Source organism: Zalophus californianus, chromosome 1 (assembly GCF_009762305.2).
Source record: "Zalophus californianus isolate mZalCal1 chromosome 1, mZalCal1.pri.v2, whole genome shotgun sequence".
Classification (NCBI taxonomy): Eukaryota; Metazoa; Chordata; class Mammalia; order Carnivora; family Otariidae; genus Zalophus; species Zalophus californianus.
Window position 1 is genome coordinate 82,553,022 of NC_045595.1, and position 23,348 is coordinate 82,576,369.

General features: G+C 38.5%; 2 protein-coding genes across 4 annotated transcripts; one reads left to right on the forward strand and one right to left on the reverse strand.

The window, feature by feature from the left end:
* The first annotated feature begins 1,002 nt into the window (after positions 1 to 1,002).
* Positions 1,003 to 23,295, forward strand: PP2D1 (protein phosphatase 2C like domain containing 1). 3 transcript variants are annotated; one of them, XM_027583244.1, is made up of 3 exons: positions 1,003 to 1,176; positions 8,919 to 9,982; positions 22,360 to 23,295. In XM_027583244.1, the coding sequence occupies exons 1-3, from the start codon at positions 1,148 to 1,150 to the stop codon at positions 23,157 to 23,159; spliced, it is 1,893 nt and encodes a 630-aa protein (XP_027439045.1). In that variant the 5' UTR covers positions 1,003 to 1,147; the 3' UTR covers positions 23,160 to 23,295. The 3 variants fall into 3 exon arrangements, with proteins under 3 accessions (XP_027439045.1, XP_027439046.1, XP_027439047.2); XM_027583245.1 differs by having other exon boundaries at positions 8,919 to 9,724; XM_027583246.2 differs by lacking the exons at positions 1,003 to 1,176; positions 8,919 to 9,982 and adding an exon at positions 12,064 to 12,333.
* LOC118356863 (heterogeneous nuclear ribonucleoprotein A1-like) lies at positions 4,816 to 6,303 on the reverse strand. Its single transcript, XM_035726917.1, has one exon. The coding sequence runs from the start codon at positions 6,256 to 6,258 to the stop codon at positions 5,317 to 5,319; it is 942 nt and encodes a 313-aa protein (XP_035582810.1). The 5' UTR covers positions 6,259 to 6,303; the 3' UTR covers positions 4,816 to 5,316.
* Positions 23,296 to 23,348: the final 53 nt, after the last annotated feature.

Sequence of the window (23,348 nt, forward strand, 5' to 3'; positions counted from 1 at the left end):
GTCCAGCCACCGAAATTGGACCTCAGAAGGGAGACTGATGGAGAAGTCTAGAAGAAGCATTTGCCTTTGTGGGTCTAAGGGCAGGCATCTGCTGATGGATCTTGGGCTGCTGTTGGTCAACAGGGCCTTCAGTCCAGAGAAAGAGCTGGAGGCAAAATAGAGGGAGCAAGGACAAGCTGGAACCCGCCAGGCACCTCTGCATCTACAGGTCATATCATTGAACCATGATGGCATTCAGATAGGGTGCCTCCAAATTCCTTTCTTGGCCAACTCTAACCTGGAACCACACAGGGAAAAGGATTCTGCAAAACAGTTTCCAGCTTAACCAAGGTAATGGTGGGAGATTCTGGAGGAAATGTAGTGAGTTCCATTTTGGACATGTCAACTTTGAGTTGAATGTAGTACATTCCCATGGAAATGTCCAGGAAGCAGTTGTCTTGTCTAAATTTCTTCAATATGCAAACAAATGGCTCTAGAACTCTAGTTTTAACCCATCCTGTGGTGTGAGGGTGGAATGCAGCTTTGGATTATGAGTCTAGGAGCTAAAGGTATTGGCCAGGAGGGAAGACAGTCTCAAGAAACAAAAAGACGGTTCAAACAAGGTCTATAACTCTGGCAGTGACTTAGGGCAGCGAGATGGAGTGGGCAGACCCTACAGGGCGGGTCCTGGAGAGATGGGCTGAGATACCTTACCTCTGAGTGAGAAGAGAACTGGTCTGTGCATTAAGGGTGGCCTTCTGGAATCAGTATGTTGAAAGTCCATGACTTAAAAGAAAAAAACTTACTTGATAGTCCCTCCTCTTATTTTTTTTATCCTATTACGCAGGCTCAAGACAGTATGTTTAATGAATGATTCTTCTTTCCGAAATTTCAAGCACAAGTTTGTTACTTAATACAGTTGTACCCTTCCTGCTTCATAGTCCTTCAGAATCATAAAGAGAATTCTGACCAAGGTTCCAGGTGATGTAGTGAACATTCCACACAGAGAGGTCTCCCATCACATCACTGGGACCCCGCCCCCCACCACTGCCACAGCCACGACCACCATAGCCACCTCCACTACAGCCATCACCATCACTATCCAAGTTGGAGGAATGGAGGCTGGGGAAAGGCCGTAAGAGGAGGTGAAGGGAGGTAACAATTCCAAATGAGCAAGGAAATTAATAGTGCTTTCAGGTAAATTGTCTTCATTTCTATTGGATGACAAATGTAGTCAATGAACATTTTTTTAAAATTCCAGTGTAATTAACATACAGTGTTAGATTTGTCTCAGGTGTACAATATAGTGATTCAACAATTTTTTTGGTACAGATTTATTTATTTATTTGAGAGACAGAGAGAGAAGGTGAGCGGGTGGAGGGGCAGAGGAAGAGGGAGAAAGAATCTCCAGCAGACTCCACAATGAGCACGGAGCCTGACATAGGGCTTGATCCCACGACCCCGAGATCATGACCTGAGCTGAAATCAAGAGTCGGACGCTTAACCAACTGAGGCGCCCCAGTGATTCAACGATTCTATACATTACTCAGAGCTCATCATGATAAATGTGCTCTTAATCCCCCCATTTTTTGTTTGTATCCAAGCGTTATTAGAAAGCAAACACAATTATGAGAAACCGGAACACTCAGGGGTGGCTCAGGCTGAATACACTTGATAACCCTCACTGGGAGAGGGCTGAAAACTATTTGGTAGATTCCCTAAATCAGTAAATCAGATTCCTATGTAAATGATCCAGGCCACAGACAGACAAGTAGGATCCCATAGTGAGTCTAGGAGATGGGACACTGTGAAAGGTACCACCTATTTCCCCCATCCTCCCATCAACTGCCCCTCTGGTAACTGTCAATTTATTCTCTATAGTGAAGAGTCTATTTTTTGGTTTGTCTCTCTTTTTTTTTCCCTTTGTTCATTTGTTTTGTTTCTTAAATTCCACATGTGTAAAATCATATGGTATTTGTCTTTCTCTGACTGACTTCACTTAGCCTTACACTCTCTATATCCATCTATGTTGATACAAATGGCAAGATTTCATTCTTTTCTATGGCTGAGTAATATCCCAATATATGTATAGATAGATAGATAGATAGATAGATAGATAGATAGATCTCACTTTTTTTAAAGATTTTATTTATTTATTTGACAGAGATAGACACAGCAAGAGAGGGAACACAAGCGGGGAGAGTGTGGGAGAGGGAGAAGCAGGCTTCCCGCTGAGCAGGGAGCCCCATGCGGGGCTTGATCCCAGGACCCTGGGATCATGACCTGAGCCGAAGGCAGACGCTTAACGGCTGAACCACCCAGGTGCCCCTATATCTTACTTCTTTATTCACTCCTCTATCAGTGGACATTTGCGCTGCTTTCATAATTTGCTATTATAAATGATGCTGCAGGGACGCCTGGGTGGCTCAGCCGTTAAGCATCTGCCTCGGCTCAGGTCATGATCCTGGAGTCCTGGGATCGAAACCCACAATGGGCTTCCTGCTCAGCGGGAAGCCTGCTTCTCCCTCTCCCACTCCCCCTGCTTGTGTTCCTTCTCTCGCTGTGTCTCTCTCTGTCAAATAAATAAATAAAATCTTTAGGAAAAAAAAATGATGCTGTAATAAACATAGATGTGCATGGATCCCTTTGAATTACTTTAAAAAAAATTGGGGGTAAATACCAGTAGTTTGATAACTGGGTCATAGAATAGTTCTATTTTTAATTTTTGAGGAACCTCCATACTGTTCTCCACAGCGGCTGCACCAGTTTGCAATCCCACCAACACTGCACAGGGATTCCTGTTTCTCCACATCCTCGCCAACACCTGTCGTTTCTTTTGTTTTTGATTTTAGCCATTCTGACAGGTGTGAGGTGATATCTATCTCATTGTGGTTTTGATTTGCATTTCTCTGATGATGAGCATCTTTTCATGTGTCCGTTGCCCTCTGTAAGTCAATGAACAATTTTATCTACAGTGTTCTTTTTCCTCCACTTTCTTAGTTATCAAATGAAATCTTGGCTTCTTGTTAGACTATGTACACGGGGAAATGATATATTCTTCTGACTACCTTCTACAAAGGAGGGCTTCCATCCCTCTCTATACTCTTATTCTGCTATATTTTTCATGTTAGTACTTACTCCCATCTGGTATTACATGTTCATATGTTTCTTTTATGTATTGCCTTCTTATCAGAATATAAGCTTCATCACAGCCCTGTTTTGTTTACTGCTGTATCCCCAGCAAATGAAACAGTACCTAGCATATTGCAGACACTGAAGCATTTGTTGAATGAATGAATGACACATTATATTGTAAGAATAGTTCCATGTGAGAGAGAACTGTTTTATGGCTATTTCCCATATACAGAAAAATAAACTTCTGGTATGAAGGATTGGCTCTAAGTCGAATCACAGTGGTAAGGTGCCTTATGTATTGTCCCAACAGTTCATCAGGCCTCAGGAAAACTGCATCCTTTACATGAACATTACCAAATAATAGCAAATAAAAATATTTGTTATACATTTTGGCCAGAAGAGCTTAATAGCTTTGCCAGCTCTCATTTCTCCCCCTACTTCTCTGTTTGCCTGTCCATTTCCTTCAGTGGGTCCTCTTCCTCCGGCTAACTAGTCATTCCCTCAGATTTGCCTTCGACCCACTTGTTGATATCTCTCAACTGTGAGTTTTTCTAGGTCGGCTTCTCAGGTGTCATGATGCCACTCCTGGCTACATAAGGGGTTAGGTCCCTTGGCGGGCACTGTCCTGGACTTCATCTGACCTGTTTAATTCTTTGTGTGAGCACATGAATGGCTCTGCAAACTCCTCCCCTCAAGGCTTCAAGCCTTATCTATCTGTGCATCGTCAGCATATGTGTGGACAGAAGTTGTCCTGTGGTAGGTATTGAAGAAGTGAATGGGTGCTGATCATATTTGTTGATGAGACTGAAGTGTTTATTAGTGAAATTGATATAATTTTGGCATTTTCTTTTAAATATTCCAATAAAGTAATAGAATGAAATAAAAAAACAAAATGGCTGAAGACAAAGATGAAACAAGAATGGACAAATGTTGATAATGGTTGAAGCTGATGATGGGCATATGGGGGCTCATTATAGTCTTCTATTTTTGTGTACTTTTACATTTTTCTGTTAATAAAAACACACAAAAATTTGTGGCTGAGGCAAAGCCAGGAAGGCCTACTAATATGCTAACAGCTTCAGAAGCATTTATGAGGTGAAATTTGTAAATAAAATTTTACAATAGGAATGAGTAGCTATATTCAATACAGTTGTGCCCTTCAGGGAATTAAATACAAATAAGGAAAACAGCAAAACATTTTAAACTTTTCAGAGCTTTGCTTGTTTAATTTTTAATCATATTGCCATATGTAAACCATATATGAACTTTGCTAAAGCCCTTTGCCAATTACATGGTACTCCATCTTATTTATCATTTTTCATAGAAAGTTTTCTTCCCTCGAAATAAGACTTTTGCATAGCATATAGAATGAAAATTCTACTGGGAAGAATCTTAAAGATTTTTGCCTATTTTCTCTAGCCATAAAGTATTACTTTACTTATGCATTCATTTTTTTTCAGGAGAATATTAAATAGTTTGTTGATTACACATGATAATGGATGATACACAAGCTTTAATCCCATCTATAATTTTATCTGATACCATAATTCAATTTAGATATATTGCATAGGATGTGCCAACAATCATATTAATAACCAAATAAACTCCAGGACTTTCCTTGGGTGACCCTTTTAATGGTGAACTCCAGGTCACAACACATTAACTGTCAGTTCAACTGTCAGTTCAACTAACTGGAGACAACGGCTTCTGTGCCCAAGCAGGTTGCAAATCAATTTCGAATGGAACCTGGCATCACCCTGAAGGAATTCTAACTTCACACTGTTGGGGTAGTATTCCAAGATGGCTTCAGAGTAGACTAACTTTACACAGCACATTTAAAAAAAAGACACATTTATTCAGCGTCATGATCAGACTATTACATTTAGCAATCAACAGCATGGGTGCAAAAAAAAAAAAAATCTACATTAAAACCCTTTGTTGGAATGCTTTACACTTTCCACAGAACAGAAACTAAAATAACCTGTTATACAATTAGTCACAAATACAGTCCTCGAGTTTTTTGCCCATACACACGAGTATTGTCTAAAACATGTCTTCTTTGCAGCAGCTAGGCCCTGCCCCCACTGTGCTTGGCTGAGTTCACAAATCTGTTGTAACCTGTAGCTTCCCTGTCACTTCTCTGGCTCTCCTCTCCTGCTAAGCTTTGTTTCCTGGCAGTAATTAAAACCTTCTGCCACTGCCCTAGCTACTGCTGATGCTGGAACCACCATAGCCACCTTGGTTTCGTGGTTTGGCAAAGTATTGGCCTCCACCACCATAGGGGCCAGAGCTTCTGCCTCCAAAATTTCCTCCTTTCATGGGTCCAAAATTTGAGGATTGATTGTTGTAATTGCCAAAATCGTTATAGCTTCCGACACCTCCGAAGTTGCTTCCATCGTTACCAAATCCATTATAGCCATCCCCACTGCCACCATAGCCACCACCACCTCGACTGCCACCAGAGCGACCTCGACCACTGAAGTTCCCTCCACGACCAAAGTTGTCATTCCCACCAAAACCACCTCCACGACCACCACCAAAGTTTCCAGAACCACTTCGACCTCTTTGGCTGGATGAAGCACTAGCCATCTCTTGCTTAGAGAGGGCTTTCCTTACTTCACAGTTGTGGCCATTCACAGTATGGTATTTTTGAATGACAATCTTGTCTACAGAGTCATGGTCATCAAATGTTACAAAAGCAAAACCTCTCTTTTTGCCACTGCCTCGGTCAGTCATGATCTCGATCACTTCAATTTTCCCATACTGTTCAAAATAATCTCTTAGATGATGTTCTTCAGTGTCTTCTTTAATGCCACCAACAAAAATCTTTTTCACAGTTAAGTGGGCACCAGGTCTTTGAGAATCTTCTCTTGAGACAGCCCTCTTTGGTTCCACAACTCTTCCATCCACCTTGTGTGGCCTTGCGTTCATGGCTGCATCCACCTCCTCCACAGTGGCATACGTGACAAACCCAAAGCCTCTGGAGCGCTTGGTGTTTGGATGTCTCATTACCACACAGTGCGTAAGCGTTCCCCATTGCTCAAAATGGCTCCTCAGACTCTCATCGGTTGTTTCAAAGCTCAAACCTCCAATGAAGAGCTTCCGCAGCTGTTCAGGCTCTTTGGGAGACTCTGACTTAGACATGACGGCGGTGGGAGGGGAGACTTTAATGATGCTTACTCTGCGGCGTCCACGGGCAGAAAGGAGGCATTCATTTTTTTTTAAAGATTTTTTATTTTATTATTTATTTGACAGAAAGAGACAGAGCAAGAGAGGGAATACAAAGGGGGAGTGGGAGATGGAGAAACAGGCTCCCCGCTGAGCAGGGAGCCCGATGCGGGGCTCGATCCTAGGACGCTAGGATCATGACCTGAGCCGAAAGCAGACGTTTAACGACTGAGCCACCCAGGGGCCCCTATGCTTTCATTTTTAATTTACATACGTTTCTCAAAATTGTGTTCCATTTTTTCAAGTCTTTATTTAGTTATCTCTACACCCAACGTGGGGCTTGAACTCACGACAGCCAGGCGCCCCTAAATTGTGTTTTATTTTATATGTCCAGTTTATTATTATTTGTTAAACTGAGTAACAATTGTAGCAAAGCAATGATATATACAATTTACCACAACATATTAATAAATACATATAACACAATTCTGAAACACTCAGATTCAGGTACTGCTATTAAAAAAATCCTCACCCAGGGCACCTGGCTGGCTCAGTCGGTAGAGCATGCAACTCTTGATCTCAGGGTTCTAAGTTCAACTCCCATATTGGGTATAAAGATTACTTAAGAAAAAAATCCTTTCCCATTAATTTACTGATTTTTTTCCTTAAATTAGTTTTATATAGAATACATTGTCCCCTAAACATTACAATTTCATGTCTTCATGTGATATGTTTTCATCTGGTACAGTTCTAAGTGTCCTTTTTGCTTAGGGTAGAAGGAGCCGGCACTTTCTGAATGTCCCCTTTTGCCAACTGCCTCACCATTTATCTCATTTGATGCTATAAATAATCCTACTCATTTACAGATAAGAAAGCAGATGTTCAGAGAAGCTTAATAACTTGGCTAAGGCCATATAATTTGTAAGTGGAGACAGATTTTTTTTTTGAAGACAGTTTCTTTTTTAAATCCAAACTCTACATTGTTCATAGTATATTGTTTTGTCTTTCCATATTCAAACTTGCAATATGAGGCCATGACTTAGTATTGAGTAAAAATGGCAGATTCTAGGATGGTATGCAAAATGTGACTCTTATTTACATTTCAGAAAAGATGACATATATATTTTATATGTAAATATATTTATGTAAGTAATGTTAATACTATTAATATATTATTATATAATTATATGTAACATAATATATTACATTAATGATATACTTATAATATATTAATATATAATGTATATAATAATTATAATGTATTTATATATAATAACAAGTACAATATATTATTAATATATTACAAAATATCTTATATATACATGTTTGGAAAGATAGATAACAGGCCATTAACCGAGACTGGGATTTGGGAGGTGGAGGCGAGACTGGGGAAACAAGGAGAACACTCTTTCATTTCTAGTTTGTGTCTTTCTGTCTTGAACTTAAAAATGATTATGCATTACTTTTATGCTCTTAAGAGATATTATTATTATTTTGTCATTAGTACTAAATGGACTCATTTCTTATTTTAACAACTATCAGCATTTTTGAATACCTTTACTATGCTTGGAATGTTTTAAGTCCCTATGGGCCTCAGACATTCTTCTTGTTGTGGGCCAATCTAACACATCAAATGTACTCAGATCAAATACAACTTCTATGAGTTGAGTTGAAGTTAAATATAACTTACATGACGTTGAGTTGAAGTTAACAACATGTCACATGTCATAAGCATTTAAAGCTACTAACTTTGATTTTTTTAGGTTTTAGAATGTTTTTTTTAAAGATTTTTATTTATTTTAGAGAGAGAGAGCACACAAGCAGTGGAAGGGGCAGAGAGGGAGTGAGAGGGAGAGAATCTCAAGCAGACACGGTGCTGAGTGCAGAGCCTCATGCAGGGCTCAATCCCACCATCCTAAGATTATGACCAAAGCCAGAACCAAGAATTAGATGCTTAACTGACTGAGCCACTCAGGTGCCCCTCCTATTCATTTTCCTGTGAACCCTTTAAGTAGAAAAAAACAAAAGTATTTTCAGCAACATAAAATGGAGTACAAAAATAATTATGCTCAAATTTTAAATCAAATACCTAGGTGTCAAGCATGTACCTTCACATGCCTGGGATACAACCTTGTGCTGATTTCTGAGTATTTGCTCTTAGATTTCTAGTTGACTTTGTAGAGACTTTGCCTAATTTTATTCAGGCATCCACAGTTCAGTCACCAATTTTTTGAGTACTTCTACTGTGTGTTTTTTTGGGGGAATGATAGAAAGATGCATCAGGATATTCAGTGGTAGGCTCACATAGAATCGTGAGGAACTAAAGCAAATTGCAAAGACAAGGGTCTGCTTGAAAGGACTTTCACTGTGTTGGGGCACATGGGTGGCTCAGTGGGTTAAGTGCCTGACTCTCCACTTCGGCTCAGGGCTCAGGTCATGATCTCATGAGTTGAGAGATCAAGCCCGGAATTGGGCTCTGTGCTCAGTGGGAGTCTGCTTGAAGATTCTCTCCCTATGCCTCCGCCAGGTGTTCACTCTCTCACTTTTTATGAATAAATAATAAATAAATGTTAAAGAAAAAAAAGACTTTCAGTGTGTCATTCCTGTCATGTCATTATATTTTGTCTTGTTTGCAGAGTGTTTTGGAAATCAAGGGAATGGAATGTGAGAAAATCAACATTTGATTCAGTGAAAGAAATCCCACTTTCCTTGAGAAGAAGGTATTTTAGAAGGATGAAAAAGAACAGACCATCAAGAGGCTCTGAAGACCATGAAGAGCAGCATGACCAAATGATCACATTTCCCTGTTCCATATGCAAGCATGAAATTGATCTACCTGAAATTTTCCTCCATAAAAAGCTGCACGTGGCTCTGGCCACCCTGGGGTTTCAATGGATGGGTGGAAAGAAACCCGCGCTCCCACTGATTTCCATCCAGAGACAGTTTATAATCACTAAACTATTGTCATTTTCTATATTCACTGAAAAAATCCTACAGAGCATTAATAATGCTTTTGAGCTACTTTGGCAGAAACAAATCCCAGCATACTATAAGATTATTGATAACATTCACAGGAGTTCCATATATTCTCAAACAATCTGTCATGTATTGATTAAGGGTGTGGCCGTTTGTGAAGATAGAAATTCTACATGGAAAGCTGACATGAATGATAAATTCACTGTGGTGAATAACTTTGGCAATAAACCTGACGTGTGTTTTTTGGGTTTGTTCGATGGACATCATGGTGCCTCAGCGGCAGACTTGACATCAATGGAACTTCCACTTTTACTTCTCCATCAACTTTCCAGATTTGATCCTTCCTACCAAATGACTCCTGAAGAGCAAAACGTAATCAAATCCTTTCACACAGTATTTAGGGAGGAATACATAGCTATAGAAGAACTTTTTTCCTCCATAAAGAGAAAGAGAAGAACGGTGAAATGTGAGTATGAGAACATACACAAAGCGTTTGCAAAAGCATTTTGGAGAATGGATAGACTTTTACGTCTCGGAAGGAATGAAGTATCCAGGGTTCGATGGAGTGGCTGTTCTGCAGTTACTTGTATATTGGAAGGCAATATTAAAAAACCCTATGCTAACAAGAATTGGAAAATCAATAAGGGTGATGACTTGGCAAAGAGTTTCCCTTCCCAGATGATGCCACAAATAATGTCTGGAGTACTCCATATTGCAAACACTGGTATGTACATGGAGTGGTACACATTACACACCTTACATTTATTTTTTATTCCTGGCAGCAAAACTTCTTTTGCTTCCAGAGCTATTTAGTGGCCTATGATTTAGTGACTTATTAATGCCTTGAAATTCCATTGACTAATTTAAGAAATGACCAACAATCACATTTAGATGCAGATTGCAGGCACAAAAATAATTGAAATTTTTTTCCCAAGAAGGAACATATATGTAATAATTTGACAGAAACATTAAATTTTCTAAATGGGGTAGCAATACAGCCATAAATAAAGGCAAAGCAAACATATTACATTTGCTTAGATCTGAATGAAACAAAAAACATTTCCCATACCTCCCTTTTCCGGGAGAATGGAAAGTTCTTCAAGGATTGTTACAAGTCTGGTTGTTTAAACTGGTCAGTCACTCTGATAATGCATTTGCGATAGGTCACTTGTGCTCACTGGCCAAGTAGCATCAATTTAATTTTAGAGAAAACAATAATTTGTGCCTCAAGTTTATAAGCATATATTCTCTTCTCCAAACATTTGGCTGTATTTTTAAAACTGTATTTCAAGAAGCAATCCTTTCAGTGCTAAAGGTCTACCTTAGGAGGTTGCCAAAATGGAAAGCCTATACGTAAAACATTTTTAGCAAAGTTAAGCTGAGTTCCATGACATGCTTCATTAGGTTTCCACTACCCCTTTCATCAATAGAGTTATTATTATTATTTTTAAGTGAACCCTACCCCCAGTGTGGGGCTTAAACTCACGACCCTGAGATCAAGAATCTCATGGTTTACCGACTGAGCTAGTAAGGTGCCCCTGTATAGAGTTGTTACTATTATTACTTTTTAAGATTTTATTTATTTATTTGAGCGAGAGAGCAAGAGAGAGCATGCGCAGGGTGAAGGACAGAGGGAGAAGCAGACTCTCTGCTGATCAAGGAGCCCGATGTGGGACTGGATCCCAGGACCCCGGGATCATGACCTGAGCCGAAGGCAGACACTTAACTGATTGAGCCACCCAGGTGCCCCTAGAGTTATAATTAATAATAGTGTCCATTTATTGAATATTGAATATAGCCTAATTTTTCATTTAGTCTTATGAGAACCCTGATATCGAAAGATATCCTCTAAGTATTGTTTGTTTTTAATGTGTTTGGCATATAACATTGTGCAAGTTTAAAGTATGTTAATATGATACATTCATATATAGTAATATGATTGCTGTTTGGGTGATAATTAGCATTTCTATCATGTTACATAATTATCATTTCTTTTTGGTGGTTGAAACAATTAAATTCTAGTCTCAACAAGTTTGATGACTATAATACAGTATTGCTCTCTATATTCCCTATACTGTGCATTAGATCTCTAGGACTTATTTACTACTTGCTGCAAGTTTGGACCCTTAAACACCTGTTCTATCTCCCACCACCCCTCTCGTATCTAGGTGTTGTTACCCCATTTTTCCAGATAAGAAAAGGGAAGCTCAGAGAGGTGAGATAATTTGTTCAAGGTCTCGGAGGTAATAGGAGTTGGAGCTGGGAATCAAGCTCACAATGTCATGCTGCATCTGAAGGGAATTGTTTCCACAACCTGAGGAGGCTGGCCCTCAGCGAGTGGGACGATGTGTTTGAGATGGCTCCAAACAAAAACCAGATAATCAAAGACCACTACAATGTCAAGGCCCCTGGGTATCAGCCTGTTTCTGATCTAGCTCTAGTTCTTTTTTTTTTTAATTTTTTTTTTAAAGATTTTATTTATGTATTTGATAGAGAGAGACACAGCGAGAGAGGGAACACAAGCAGGGGGAGTGGGAGAGGGAGAAGCAGGCTTCCCGTCGAGCAGGGAGCCCAATGCAGGGCTGGATCCCAGGACCCTGGGATCATGACCTGAGCCGAAGGCAGACGCTTAACGACTGAGCCACCCATGCGCCCCTCTAGCTTTGGTTCTGAGCCCAAGATGAGTACTCCAGATTAAGCAATATAAAGAAGTCAAGTCCAATGCCAGTTTCCTCAGCATTTTTGTCACTTTTCAGGCTTTATGCTGAGGTTCCAGATGGCTTCAGAGCCGGTCTATATTATGCATAGTTTTCAGATTTCACACCACTCTGGGAACTGACCCATATTCTTGGACGTGGGACATCCATTAGAAAATGTCATTACAGCTCTTCCGCCGCCATTTTAAATCCAGCTCCATACAACGCTCCGCCGCCGCTGCTGCCGCGACCCGGACTGCGCGCCAGCACCCCACGGCCGACAACTCCGCCACCATGGAGGACATGAACGGGTACAGCAACAGAGAGGAATTCGCAGAGGGATCCAAGATCAACGCGAGCAAGAATCAGCAGGATGACGGTAAAATGTTTATTGGGGGCTTGAGCTGGGATACAAGCAAGAAAGATCTGACTGAATATTTGTCTCGATTTGGGGAAGTTGTAGACTGTACAATAAAAACAGATCCAGTGACTGGAAGATCAAGAGGATTTGGATTTGTGCTTTTCAGAGATGCTGCTAGTGTTGATAAGGTTTTGGAACTGAAAGAACACAAATTAGATGGCAAATTGACCCCAAAAGGGCCAAAGCTTTAAAAGGGAAAGAACCCCCCAAAAAGGTTTTTGTGGGTGGATTGAGCCCAGATACTTCTGAAGAACAAATTAAAGAATATTTTGGAGCCTTTGGAGAGATTGAAAATATTGAACTTCCCATGGATACAAAAACAAATGAAAGAAGAGAATTTTGTTTTATTACATATACAGACGAAGAGCCAGTAAAGAAATTGTTAGAAAGCAGATATCAAATTGGTTCTGGGAAGTGTGAAATCAAAGTTGCACAACCCAAAGAGGTATACAGGCAGCAACAGCAACAACAAAAAGGAGGAAGAGGTGCTGCAGCTGGTGGACGAGGTGGTACTAGGGGTCGTGGACGAGGTCAGGGCCAAAACTGGAACCAAGGATTTAAGAACTCCTATGATCAAGGATATGGAAATTACAATAGTGCCTATGGGGTGATCAAAACTATAGTGGCTATGGCGGCTGTGATTATACTGGGTATAACTATGGGAACTATGGATATGGACAGCGATGTGCAGACTACAGTGGGCAACAGAGCGCTTACGGCAAGGCGTCTCGAGGGGGTGGCAATCACCAAAACAATTACCAGCCATACTAAAGGAGGATGTTAGAGAAAACAGGAGGAGATTGCTAAAGTTAACCCATCTTGCAGGACGACATTGAAGATTGGTCTTCTGTTGATCTAAGATGATTATTTTGTAAAAGACTTTCTAGTGTACAAGACACAACTGTCCAACTGTATATAGCTGCCAATTAGTTTTCTTTGTTTTTACTTTTGTCTTTTGCTATCTGTGTTATGACTCGATGTGGATTTGTGTTTATACAAATTTTATTTGTATGATTCCATGTTAAACTTCAAATAAATGCTTCCTTATGTGATTGTTAAAAAGAAAAAGAAAAAAAGAAAATGTCATTACACATCAGGGTTCTTGTAAAATTAAAGGAAGAATTATGAGACAGTGAATAACTAGACACTATCATTAAATGTCTAATTTCCTATGATTCACTACTTCCAGGATCACTGCTGTTTGGCTGGTTCTAATCTCCAGGTCAAATATTTGTTGGATCGAATTTTCAGGCTTACATAATTGTGTTAAACTGTTTTCATTTAGGCATCCTTCATTTTAATAGAAACAAATATGTAGGGAAAAATTCCAACTTGTGAAAAGGAGGTCGTGATTGATGATACAAGAGGGGCACCTGGGTGGCTCAGTCGTTAAGCGTCTGCCTTCGGCTCGGGTCATGGTCCCAGGGTCCTGGGATCGAGCCCCGCATCGGGCTCCCTGCTCAGCGGGAAGCCTGCTTCTCCCTCTCCCACTCCCCCTGCTTGTGTTCCCTCTCTTGCTGTGTCTCTCTCTGTCAAATAAGTAAATAAAATCTTAAAAAAAAAAAAGACTGCTCCTGAAAGTGATTTAGTTGGGTTACAAAAACTAAATTTTCACAGAAATTTATCAAGAGCATGTGTTGTATTTTATAAAACAAGACCTATAATTATAGCAAGGGAATTTATTTTTCCTGTATTTCCTGTACAAATTTATTTAAATTTGTAAAATACCAGTGTCATCACAACTTGGGAATTAAACAAAACAAAACAAAAACCTCACTATATAAGGAAACAGGAGTGCAATAATGAAACCATTGAATAAATGTTGTATTTGTGCATGTGGAAAAAAAATTTCAAAACTGACATTCTTGATTTTTTATTCTTAGCACTTCCCATTTATATTGCATTTTAAAATTTCTCTTGGTGCTCTCCTATTTTGCTTCAATTAATCTTCACAGAATTAAAACACTAACAAATGTATTTATTCAGAATACATAATTACACTTTTTCCCTAACATCAAATAAACCACAAATTTTACATTTCTAATTAACCACACAAGTTCCTTATAAACATAAGGGATTCTTATTTGATCCTTGTTTTCCCCAGTGCTTTTATTTTTAATAGCTTTATTGAGATCACAAAGCACAAAATTCACCCATGTAAAGTGTACAGTCACAGATGTGTGCAACCATTCCCACAGTCAATTCTAGAATATTTTCGTCCTCTTAAAAAGAAACCCGGTACCCTTCGGCAATCAGCTCTCTAACCTGCCATTTCTCCAGGTCCAAGCAACCACTAATCTACATTCTGTCTCTATACATGTCCCTATTCTGGGCACTTACGATAAATGTAATTGTAGAACTTGGGTTCCTTTGTGACTGTCTTCTTTCACTTTGCATGTTCATCCATGCTGTAACATGCATTAGTACTTCTTTCCTTTTTGTTGCTGAATAATATTTCACTGTATAGTTATGTCACATGTTGTTTATCCATTTATTCAGTTGAAAAACATTTGAGTTGTTTCTAATTTGTGGCTATTATGAATAATGCAGGCATGGACATTGTACATAAGTTTTGTGTGGACATGTTTTCACTCCCTTTGGTATATACCCAGGAGTGAAATTGCTGGGTCCTAAGGTAATTCTGCACTTTAACCATTTGAGGAACTGCCAAACTATTTTCCAAAGTGACTGTACCATTTCACTATCCTGCCAGTAATGTATGAGTTTTAATTTTTACACATTATCCCAACGCTGTCTTTCTGACTCTAGCCACCTTAATGGGTATGAAGTGCTATTGATTTGCAATTTTCTGTTGACTCATGATGTTGACTACCTCTTTATGTGCTTATTAGTCATTTGATTATCTTCCTTTGAGAAATGTCTACTCAAATCTTTTGTCCATTTTTTTTAATTGGGTTACTTATCTATTGAGTGGCAAGGTTCTTTTTTATATTCTGGACACAAGTCCCTTATCAGATGTATGATTAGAAAATATTTTAATTCCATGGGTTGTTTTTTTTTTTTCCTCTTCCTTGTTATCTTCTGAAGCAAAAATAATTTTGATGAAATCCAATGTATCAACTTTGTTGTTCTGATGCTTGTAGTTTTGGTGTCAAATCTATGAGACCATTGCCTAATCCAAGGCCACAGAAACTTACACCAGTGTTTTGTTCTAAGATGTATAGTTTTATCTCTTACTTTCAGGTCTATTATCCATTTTGAATTAATTCTGTATGTGTCATGGGGTCGGGGCCCAACTTCATTCTTTTCTATGTGGATACACAGTTGTATATTATCTCTTTTACTACCTTCTTTGGAATTGATTTCTTTATTCCTATCTATCTCCTTTCTTAGGTTGTTAGCTATAACTCTTCGTTATATTGTTTTTTAGTTTATAGTATACATCTTTAACTTCTCACAGTCTACCTTCAAATGATATTATACCATTTTACATATAGAATAAAATCCTTTCAACAGCATAATTTTATTTCTTCCCTCTCAGACTTTATACTATTTTGTTCATATGTATATATATAAACTTGTCTCTTTTTATACAGATATACCTAGGAGGTATTGCGAGTTTGGTTCCAGACCACCACAACAGAGCAAATATTGCAATAAAGCAAGTCAAATGAAATTTTTTTTGTTTCCCAGTGCCTGTAAGTTATGATCACACTATATTGTAGTCCATTAAGTGTGCAATACGGTATGCTAAAAAGCCAGTGTGCATACCTTTATTGCTAAAAAATGATCATCATCATCTGAGGTCTCCATAGTGAGTTGTTACCTTTTTGCTGGTGGAGGGTCTTGCCTTGACGTTGATGAGTGCTGGCCGATCAGGGTGATGGTTGCTAAGGTTTTGGGTAGCTATGGCAATTGCTTAAAATAAGACAACAAAGTTTGCCACATCCATTGGTTTTCCTTTCATGAATGATTTCCCTGTAGCATGTGATGCTGTTTGTTAATATTTTACCCACAGTAGAACTTCTTTCAAAATTAGAGTCAGTCCTCTCAAACCCTGCTGCTGCTTTATCAACTGAGTTTATGTGATAATGTAAATCCTTTGTCATTATTTCAATGATCTTGGCAGATCTGCACCAGGACTAGATTAGATTCCATCTCAAGAGACCACTTTCTTTGCTCATCCATAAGAAGCGACTCCTCATCTGTTTAGTTTTATCATGAGATTGCAGCAATCCAGTCACAGCTTCGGGCTCCACTTCTAATTCTAGGTCTCTTGCTATTCCCACCTCATCTGCTGTGATTTACTGTACTGGTCTTGAACCTCTCTAAGTCATCCATGAAGGTTGGAATCAACTTCCAAACTCCTGTTGATGTTGATATTTGACCTCTGCCCATGAATCATGAATGTTCTTAATGGCATCTAGAATGGTGAATCCCTTCTAGAAGGTTTGAACTTACTCTGCCCAGATCCATCAGAGGAATAATTATCTATGGTAGCTATCACCCCATAAAAGTATTTAAGTAATGACTTGAAAGTCAAAATGGCTCCTTGACCCATGGGCTGCAGAATGGATGTTGTGTTAGCAGGCATGAAAATATCAATCTTGTTGTACATCATCAGAGCTCTTGGGTGACCAGTTGCCTTGTCAGTGAGCAGTAATGGACATTGTACAAGACCTATAATTATAGCAAGGGAATTTATTTTTCCTGTATTTTTCTGTATTTCCTGTACAAATTTATTTAAATTTGTAAAATACCAGAGTCATCACAATTGCTTTGAATCTTTTTTTTTTTCCCCCTGAGCAGTTCATCTCAATAGTAGGCTTAAAATATTCAATAAACTGAATACATGTACCGGCATCCAGGCTTTGTTGTTGCATTTGTAGAGCATAAGCAGAATAGATTTCTTAAGACAATTCTTAAGGGCCCTAGGATTTCTGGAATGGTAAATGGGCATTGGTAAATGAGTGGTTTAGTGTATCTATTCCAGTATCTTTATGTCTAGATTATACATATTTGGTTTTTTTAAAAATATTTTATTTTAGAGAGAGGGTGCTCACAAGAAGAGTGGGAGGAGGGGGCAGAGGAGGAGGGTGAGGGAGAGGGAGAATCTCAAGCAGACTCCATGCTGAGTGTGGAGCCTGATGTGGGGCCCGATCTCACCACCCTGAGATCATGAGCTGAGCTGAAACCAAGAGTCTGAGCCACCCAGGCACCCCAGTGCATATTTGTTCTTGATAATTCCTTTTAATGAGGCCCCAGAAACTACTTTTGTACTAGTGATGCAAGCTTATATAATTGCTGAGCTTCATTCTTATGTGTTAAAATCTGGATATCCTTACCTTGAGGTTGTGAGGATTAAAGGAATCACTTGGTAACCTTGAGAAGGATGGGGGCTTGAGGTGGTCAACAATTAAGGAATTGTGAATAGTAGAAAAGTATTGGGTAAAGCTATGACTGGTCTCTGGATCTAGAATGAGCTCATCGGACAGAAAACTAGGTCACTAGGAAACAAAACTAGTTGCTGGTAATTATTTCCAGCCCCATCCTTTTTCTTTAAAACCTAATTCAGGTCCTGGGATGGAGTCCTGCATTGGGGGGGGGGGGGGAGGGTTCCTTGCTCAGCGGGGAGCCTGCTTCTCCCTCTGCCTGCTGTTCCCCCTGCTTGTTCTGACAAATAAATAAAATCTTTAAAATTCCAGAATCACCTTATTTTATGCAGGAAAGAAACCATATTCTTAACAGACACTGACATTTTATATGCTTTACCTTCCCTCTCTCCCTTTTTTGGGGTAAGTTGGTGGTGAACTCATATATACAAACCTGATTCTGAAAATACATTCAACAAATATTTGACCGATAGTTGAGACTAGTGTGTAAAGTATTTTTAGGCTCCAGATGTACAATGGTGAATTTGAGTTTCATGCTCATACAGCCTACAAAATGAACGAAGGGATCTTTTGAATAATTGATGAAAACTAGCTCCCCATCAGCAAGGCTCTCATACTGATCATCAGTAGGAAGAGTCATAAACCTGGTGTCCATGCATACGAATTCAGCCTTTTCTGCCAAAATTAGAGTCTTGCAAAAAAACTGGATATAGGTTGTTTCCCTGACCTCACTTACATACATTTCATTATGCTTCCAATTTAGGTATACCTCACTGATGTTTGAATTTCCCGTTTGTTCATGCTCCTTTTCAATTGCTTTTTCTTTTCCCCAGTAACTATTTCATTTCCCAAGCTTCAAGTTATTGCTCCTTACTTCTTTAAGCCTATAAATCTATTTCATGAGAATTTTTTTTTATAAATATGTCTGAAATCAAACATTTATAGCTTCATCTCAATCTTTTTTGGACTGCCTCTCTTCTGGTTTCTCCTTCATGGGACCCAAAGGGGGGAAAAAAAACTTTATCAAGTTTCAACTTTACTTTTTTTTTTTAATTAAGATTTTTCATTTAGGGGCACCTGGGTGGCTCAGTCGCTAAGTGTCTGCCTTTGGCTCAGGTCATGATCCCAGGGTCCTGGGATTGAGCCCCACATCAGGCTCTCTGCTCCATGGGAAGCCTGCTTCTCCCTCTCCTCCCCCCTCCCCATGCTTGTGTTCCCTCTCTCGCTGTGTCTGTCAAGTAAATAAAATCTTTACAAAAAAAAAAGATTTTTCATTTATTTATTTGACAGAGAGAGACAGACAGAGAGCACAAGCTGGGGGAGCAACAGAGGGAGGGGAGAAGCAGACTCCCCGCTGAGCAGGGAGCCCGATGTGGGGCTCGATCCCAGGACCCTGGGATCATGACCTGAGCCAAAGGCAGACACTTAATGACTGAGCCACCCAGGCGCCCCTAAATTACCTTCTTAAATCTTCACAATAACCTTGACAAATAATAACATTGCAGGTGGAAAACTAACTCAGGGAAATAAAGTGACTAAATGAAGGTCACATAAAGTTGGAATTAAAGCCCAAACAAGTGTGTCAGATTCCGAAGTGTTTCCACTTCCCCATGCTATTTCTTTCAAACCAAGCTTTTTATTTCTGGTCACTCCTCATCCTGTATGTTTTTCTTCCATCACATATAATTTTTCTTCCTTTTTCCTCCACTTTTTAATAAATTTTCCTATTATCTTCAATAGTGAGTGGCTTTATCTGAAAAAAAATCTTGATCTTGCCCATTCAGATCTAGAATTCCCTTGTGATTCTAAGGTCACTCCAAAGTTTACAGGAGTACTCTTCATTTTCACAAGTTGAAGATAATCCAGCAATTAATTGCAGGAGGCAGTTGCATCGTTGCTCTCTGTATAAGAACACTTTGCCTGACTATACACGCCATCTTGAAAAAGCTTGAGTATCATTTCAAAGCAGTTTTTCTAATCCTCATATACTTAATGTCCCTCTTGCAGTAACCCTGTTCCACTTTTGTTCTGATAACATTTTCTGAAGAGCACAATCTCTCCAAACTGCTGAAGCTGGTAACTTTGTCTAGGAATTTGAAATATTTATGCCCAGATTCACAGAAACTTTTGGATAAGGGTCTTCACATCAGCTCACTGCCTATTCTCATTCCCTCTACAGAGATGTTACAGGAACCTTTCTTTAAAGCCAATCTTTAAATTGTCATGACCTGTTCCTCTCCCCTTTCAGTTCCCGAGACACTTGGACATTAACAGTGTTATTTAAATCTTCCTCCAATTTCCCATCTTCCTTGGGAAGATGTTCATTATTTTTGTTCATTATTCTATCCTTTCAGCTTAATGTAGTCAACTGCTTTCAACAACCCCATTTGCAGCTGACAACATATGTAACCTAGACTCAGGCAAAAAAAACATTACTAAACTTTGCACATACAATTTTTCTTCTTGTTCCAATAGTACTCTTTTCAAGGCCTGAATCTTTCTACTTCCTGGGCTGTGCGTGAATAGTTGAGATACAGTAGGTACCTCTCCTTCACTTTTTTCTTCATGCACCATTCACATAGGAAAGGATGTGAATTATTCAGAAGGTACTGTTTCCCTTTACATTAGGATAAACTAACTCAACTCAAAGTCAGACAGCAAGTAAATGGTAGAGTGAAAAGTGCAATGAGGATTTAATGTCCCCTCTTCTAGAAAGTTCTACTGTGGTGAGCCCAAGGGATGTTCACAATAGTAAAATAAGCCAAAATGGCATTTCCTACTATCTAGTAGAGCAATTGTGGGGGCGGGGGGGGGGAAGGCAAACAGTGCGTACGGTTATGCTTGGCAATTTCTGCAGAGGTAACTAAAATAAAAATACCAGTTTACCACCTTTCCATTATAACAACATAATTGTATTGAATTATTTTCAAATCACACAACAGAGGAACAACTTTTTCTTTTTGTTGAGTGGGCTTTGAAATGCCACATGCAAATAAAACATTTAGGAAGTCAGTGGATTTGACTATTCTGAGCTAAATAACGCCCCTTGTGTTTTCAGAGCTATGGTTGCACTATTTCTGTGTATGTACACACATAAAAGAAACTTTCTAGTTTAAAAGAGGTATTGAATCATATGTCCTCCTAATAGAACATTTGATTTACCCAGGTGACATGTTCATTACCAATCCATGCTGCTTTGCTGGTACAGTAATAATTTACAACTCAGCAAAAGTCAAGAATTATTTTACTGATTTGCCTTCTGCAGTTTAAGTAAAGTGACGAGAAGAAAAGACAAGTTAATACAAAATATTAATAACCAAACCAGAGAGAAGTAAAAGGGGTCATGTAGTTTTAAGGACTATCACTTACCCAGTTCTCTGGTTTTAAAAACATTTTCCACATTCATCATCTTTGTAATTCTCATTATGTAAATGAGCCAATAGGCTCAGCCTATGCCTGACACTGATGCTTCAACTTAAGCTCTTTGGGTCCAACCATACTAGTTGTGTAAACTTTAGCCTTCTGAAATCTCAACTTCTTTACCTCAAACACAGGATTAGAATTGAACCCCTGTAGCAACAAAAGTCAGATTCCAGGCCTAGCACAATGCTTGAAACCAGATAGTCTAATGTAAATTTTGCATGATCCCAGGAATTTTAATTCTCAAAGGTACTTACTATTCAAACATCAACCCCATCTCAGAATAATTTATATACCCTCTTATAAATGATGACTCCATATCAAGAAAAACTTGCTTATGCTTAAATATACAATCATGTTCCCAAAAACTTGGGGAAAATTGCTTTCCTAATAAACTAAAACTCTGTGAATCCTTTTTTAATAAACCAAAGAAAAGTTGTGGTAGTACAACCATCCCTCAATCTGTTCAGATTATGTTTAGATTTTAAGATTTCAATGAAGCACACATCACAGGTTCATCTGAACCATGAATAAACTACAATCAACTTTTAAGACTTCAGTTTTCAAAGGGTTTAATGTTGTCTAGCTATTATCCATGTAATACATTAATAATACATGTTTTTTCTTTACAGGGCTAATTGATTTAATTTCTTTTTAATCACACAACATGAAACTAGTAAGACTGACATTAACAGTGGCATTCTAATTTTCTTCATCGCCCACACCTATATAGATGTGTTTAAGGTTTTAAGTTTTACCAGGTACAAAACTATCAACTCCACTTTTTTAAAAAAATCAATTCTTGTGTTTTTAATTAAAAAGGCATTTATTTAAACATTTTAAAAATGTCTGCCCTATGGAATATATGTTGGTCGTAAAAAAATTCAACTCTTGGCTCTATAAAATATTCAGAAGCTGATTCATAAAAAAAAAAAATCGATGGTTATTTTGTATCTGTAGTTTTAGTTATTTTAATATTAAGTGCATTACTTTAAACACTGAGTTACTTAAAAATGAGGGATAAACTGGCCTCCCAGTTTCAAATCTTAATTACCATAAGTTGCCCAGTAATATCAGTATTTCACAAATGTAAAAAATATTTTAAAATGGCCTATTTATGCACTGAAACACAGAATAGAGTTAAGAGCATACTTTATAATACAACTGGTGGTTAAATATCTAAGATCAATTTTTTCTAATAATCTTCTAGGTAACGTACAAGCAGTCTTATGCAGAAACGGAAAAGGCTTTTGCATAACGAAAGAACACACTACACGAAACATAACCGAAAGACGACGGCTACTTCAGAACGGAGCAATGATTAGTTCAAATGAACCATACGGGCTCCTAGAAGGGCAAATAAAAACCACACGAGGACTTGGATTTCATGGAAATCTCAAACTGAAAAGATCTATTATCCCAGCACCTCAAACTATCTCGGTCCCTATAGATGACTTATGCCAATTCCTTATCTTAGCTACTAATGGACTCTGGGAAGTTTTGGATACAAAGGAAGTCACTGCACTAGCAATGACAATGTTTCAAGTGTATAAAGAAACCTACTATTCTAACACACAAAATGAATCTTTACCATCCAAAGAGCCTTTCCTAATCTATGAACCAAGCAATTCTATATCAGAAAGTAATATCCGTATATTGTTTCAGTATAAATCTGAATCTACAGAATGTGTGTCAACTATAAATTCAAAAGAAAATTTGTTTGATTCAACATGTTTTAACCCTAAAAATGCACGAACATTTCCACCAGAAATGACTAATCATGATCTTTACAGTGAGAAAGAAACTAATGGACCAACAAGTATAGATGATGTGTCCAAAAATTCAAGGGAAAAAGAATCACGCACTAAAAATTTCTATGAAGGTGTAGCCAAATATATTAGCCGTGAACTTGTAAGTGCTGCTTTAGTGGCTGGCTCCAGAGACAACATTACAGTCATGGTAATACTTCTCAAGGGAAGTGAGTATCAGTTTCTGACTGACAAAACATAAAGTTTTGATTATCCAGAGTACAAAAATGTAAAGACAATTCTTCAAAGAACCAGATATTAGGATAATACATCAATACCAAGCAAATAATTTTTAAGAATGTATTAAAGAAACTATAAAAGCGTATTTTAGGTTACATAATACCATTTATATATGTTCACTGTTCCATGCCAAAAAAGAGAAAAACCAGTA

Excerpts from the sequence above, each read along its gene's own strand:
- LOC118356863 (XM_035726917.1), bottom strand. The coding sequence starts at position 6,258 with ATGTCTAAGTCAGAGTCTCCCAAAGAGCCTGAACAGCTGCGGAAGCTC.
- PP2D1 (XM_027583244.1), top strand. The coding sequence starts at position 1,148 with ATGAGCAAGGAAATTAATAGTGCTTTCAG. Across the intron at positions 1,177-8,918 it reads GAAATTAATAGTGCTTTCAG|AGTGTTTTGGAAATCAAGGG; the intron begins GTAAATTGTCTT and ends TCTTGTTTGCAG. Across the intron at positions 9,983-22,359 it reads ACTCCATATTGCAAACACTG|GTAACGTACAAGCAGTCTTA; the intron begins GTATGTACATGG and ends ATAATCTTCTAG.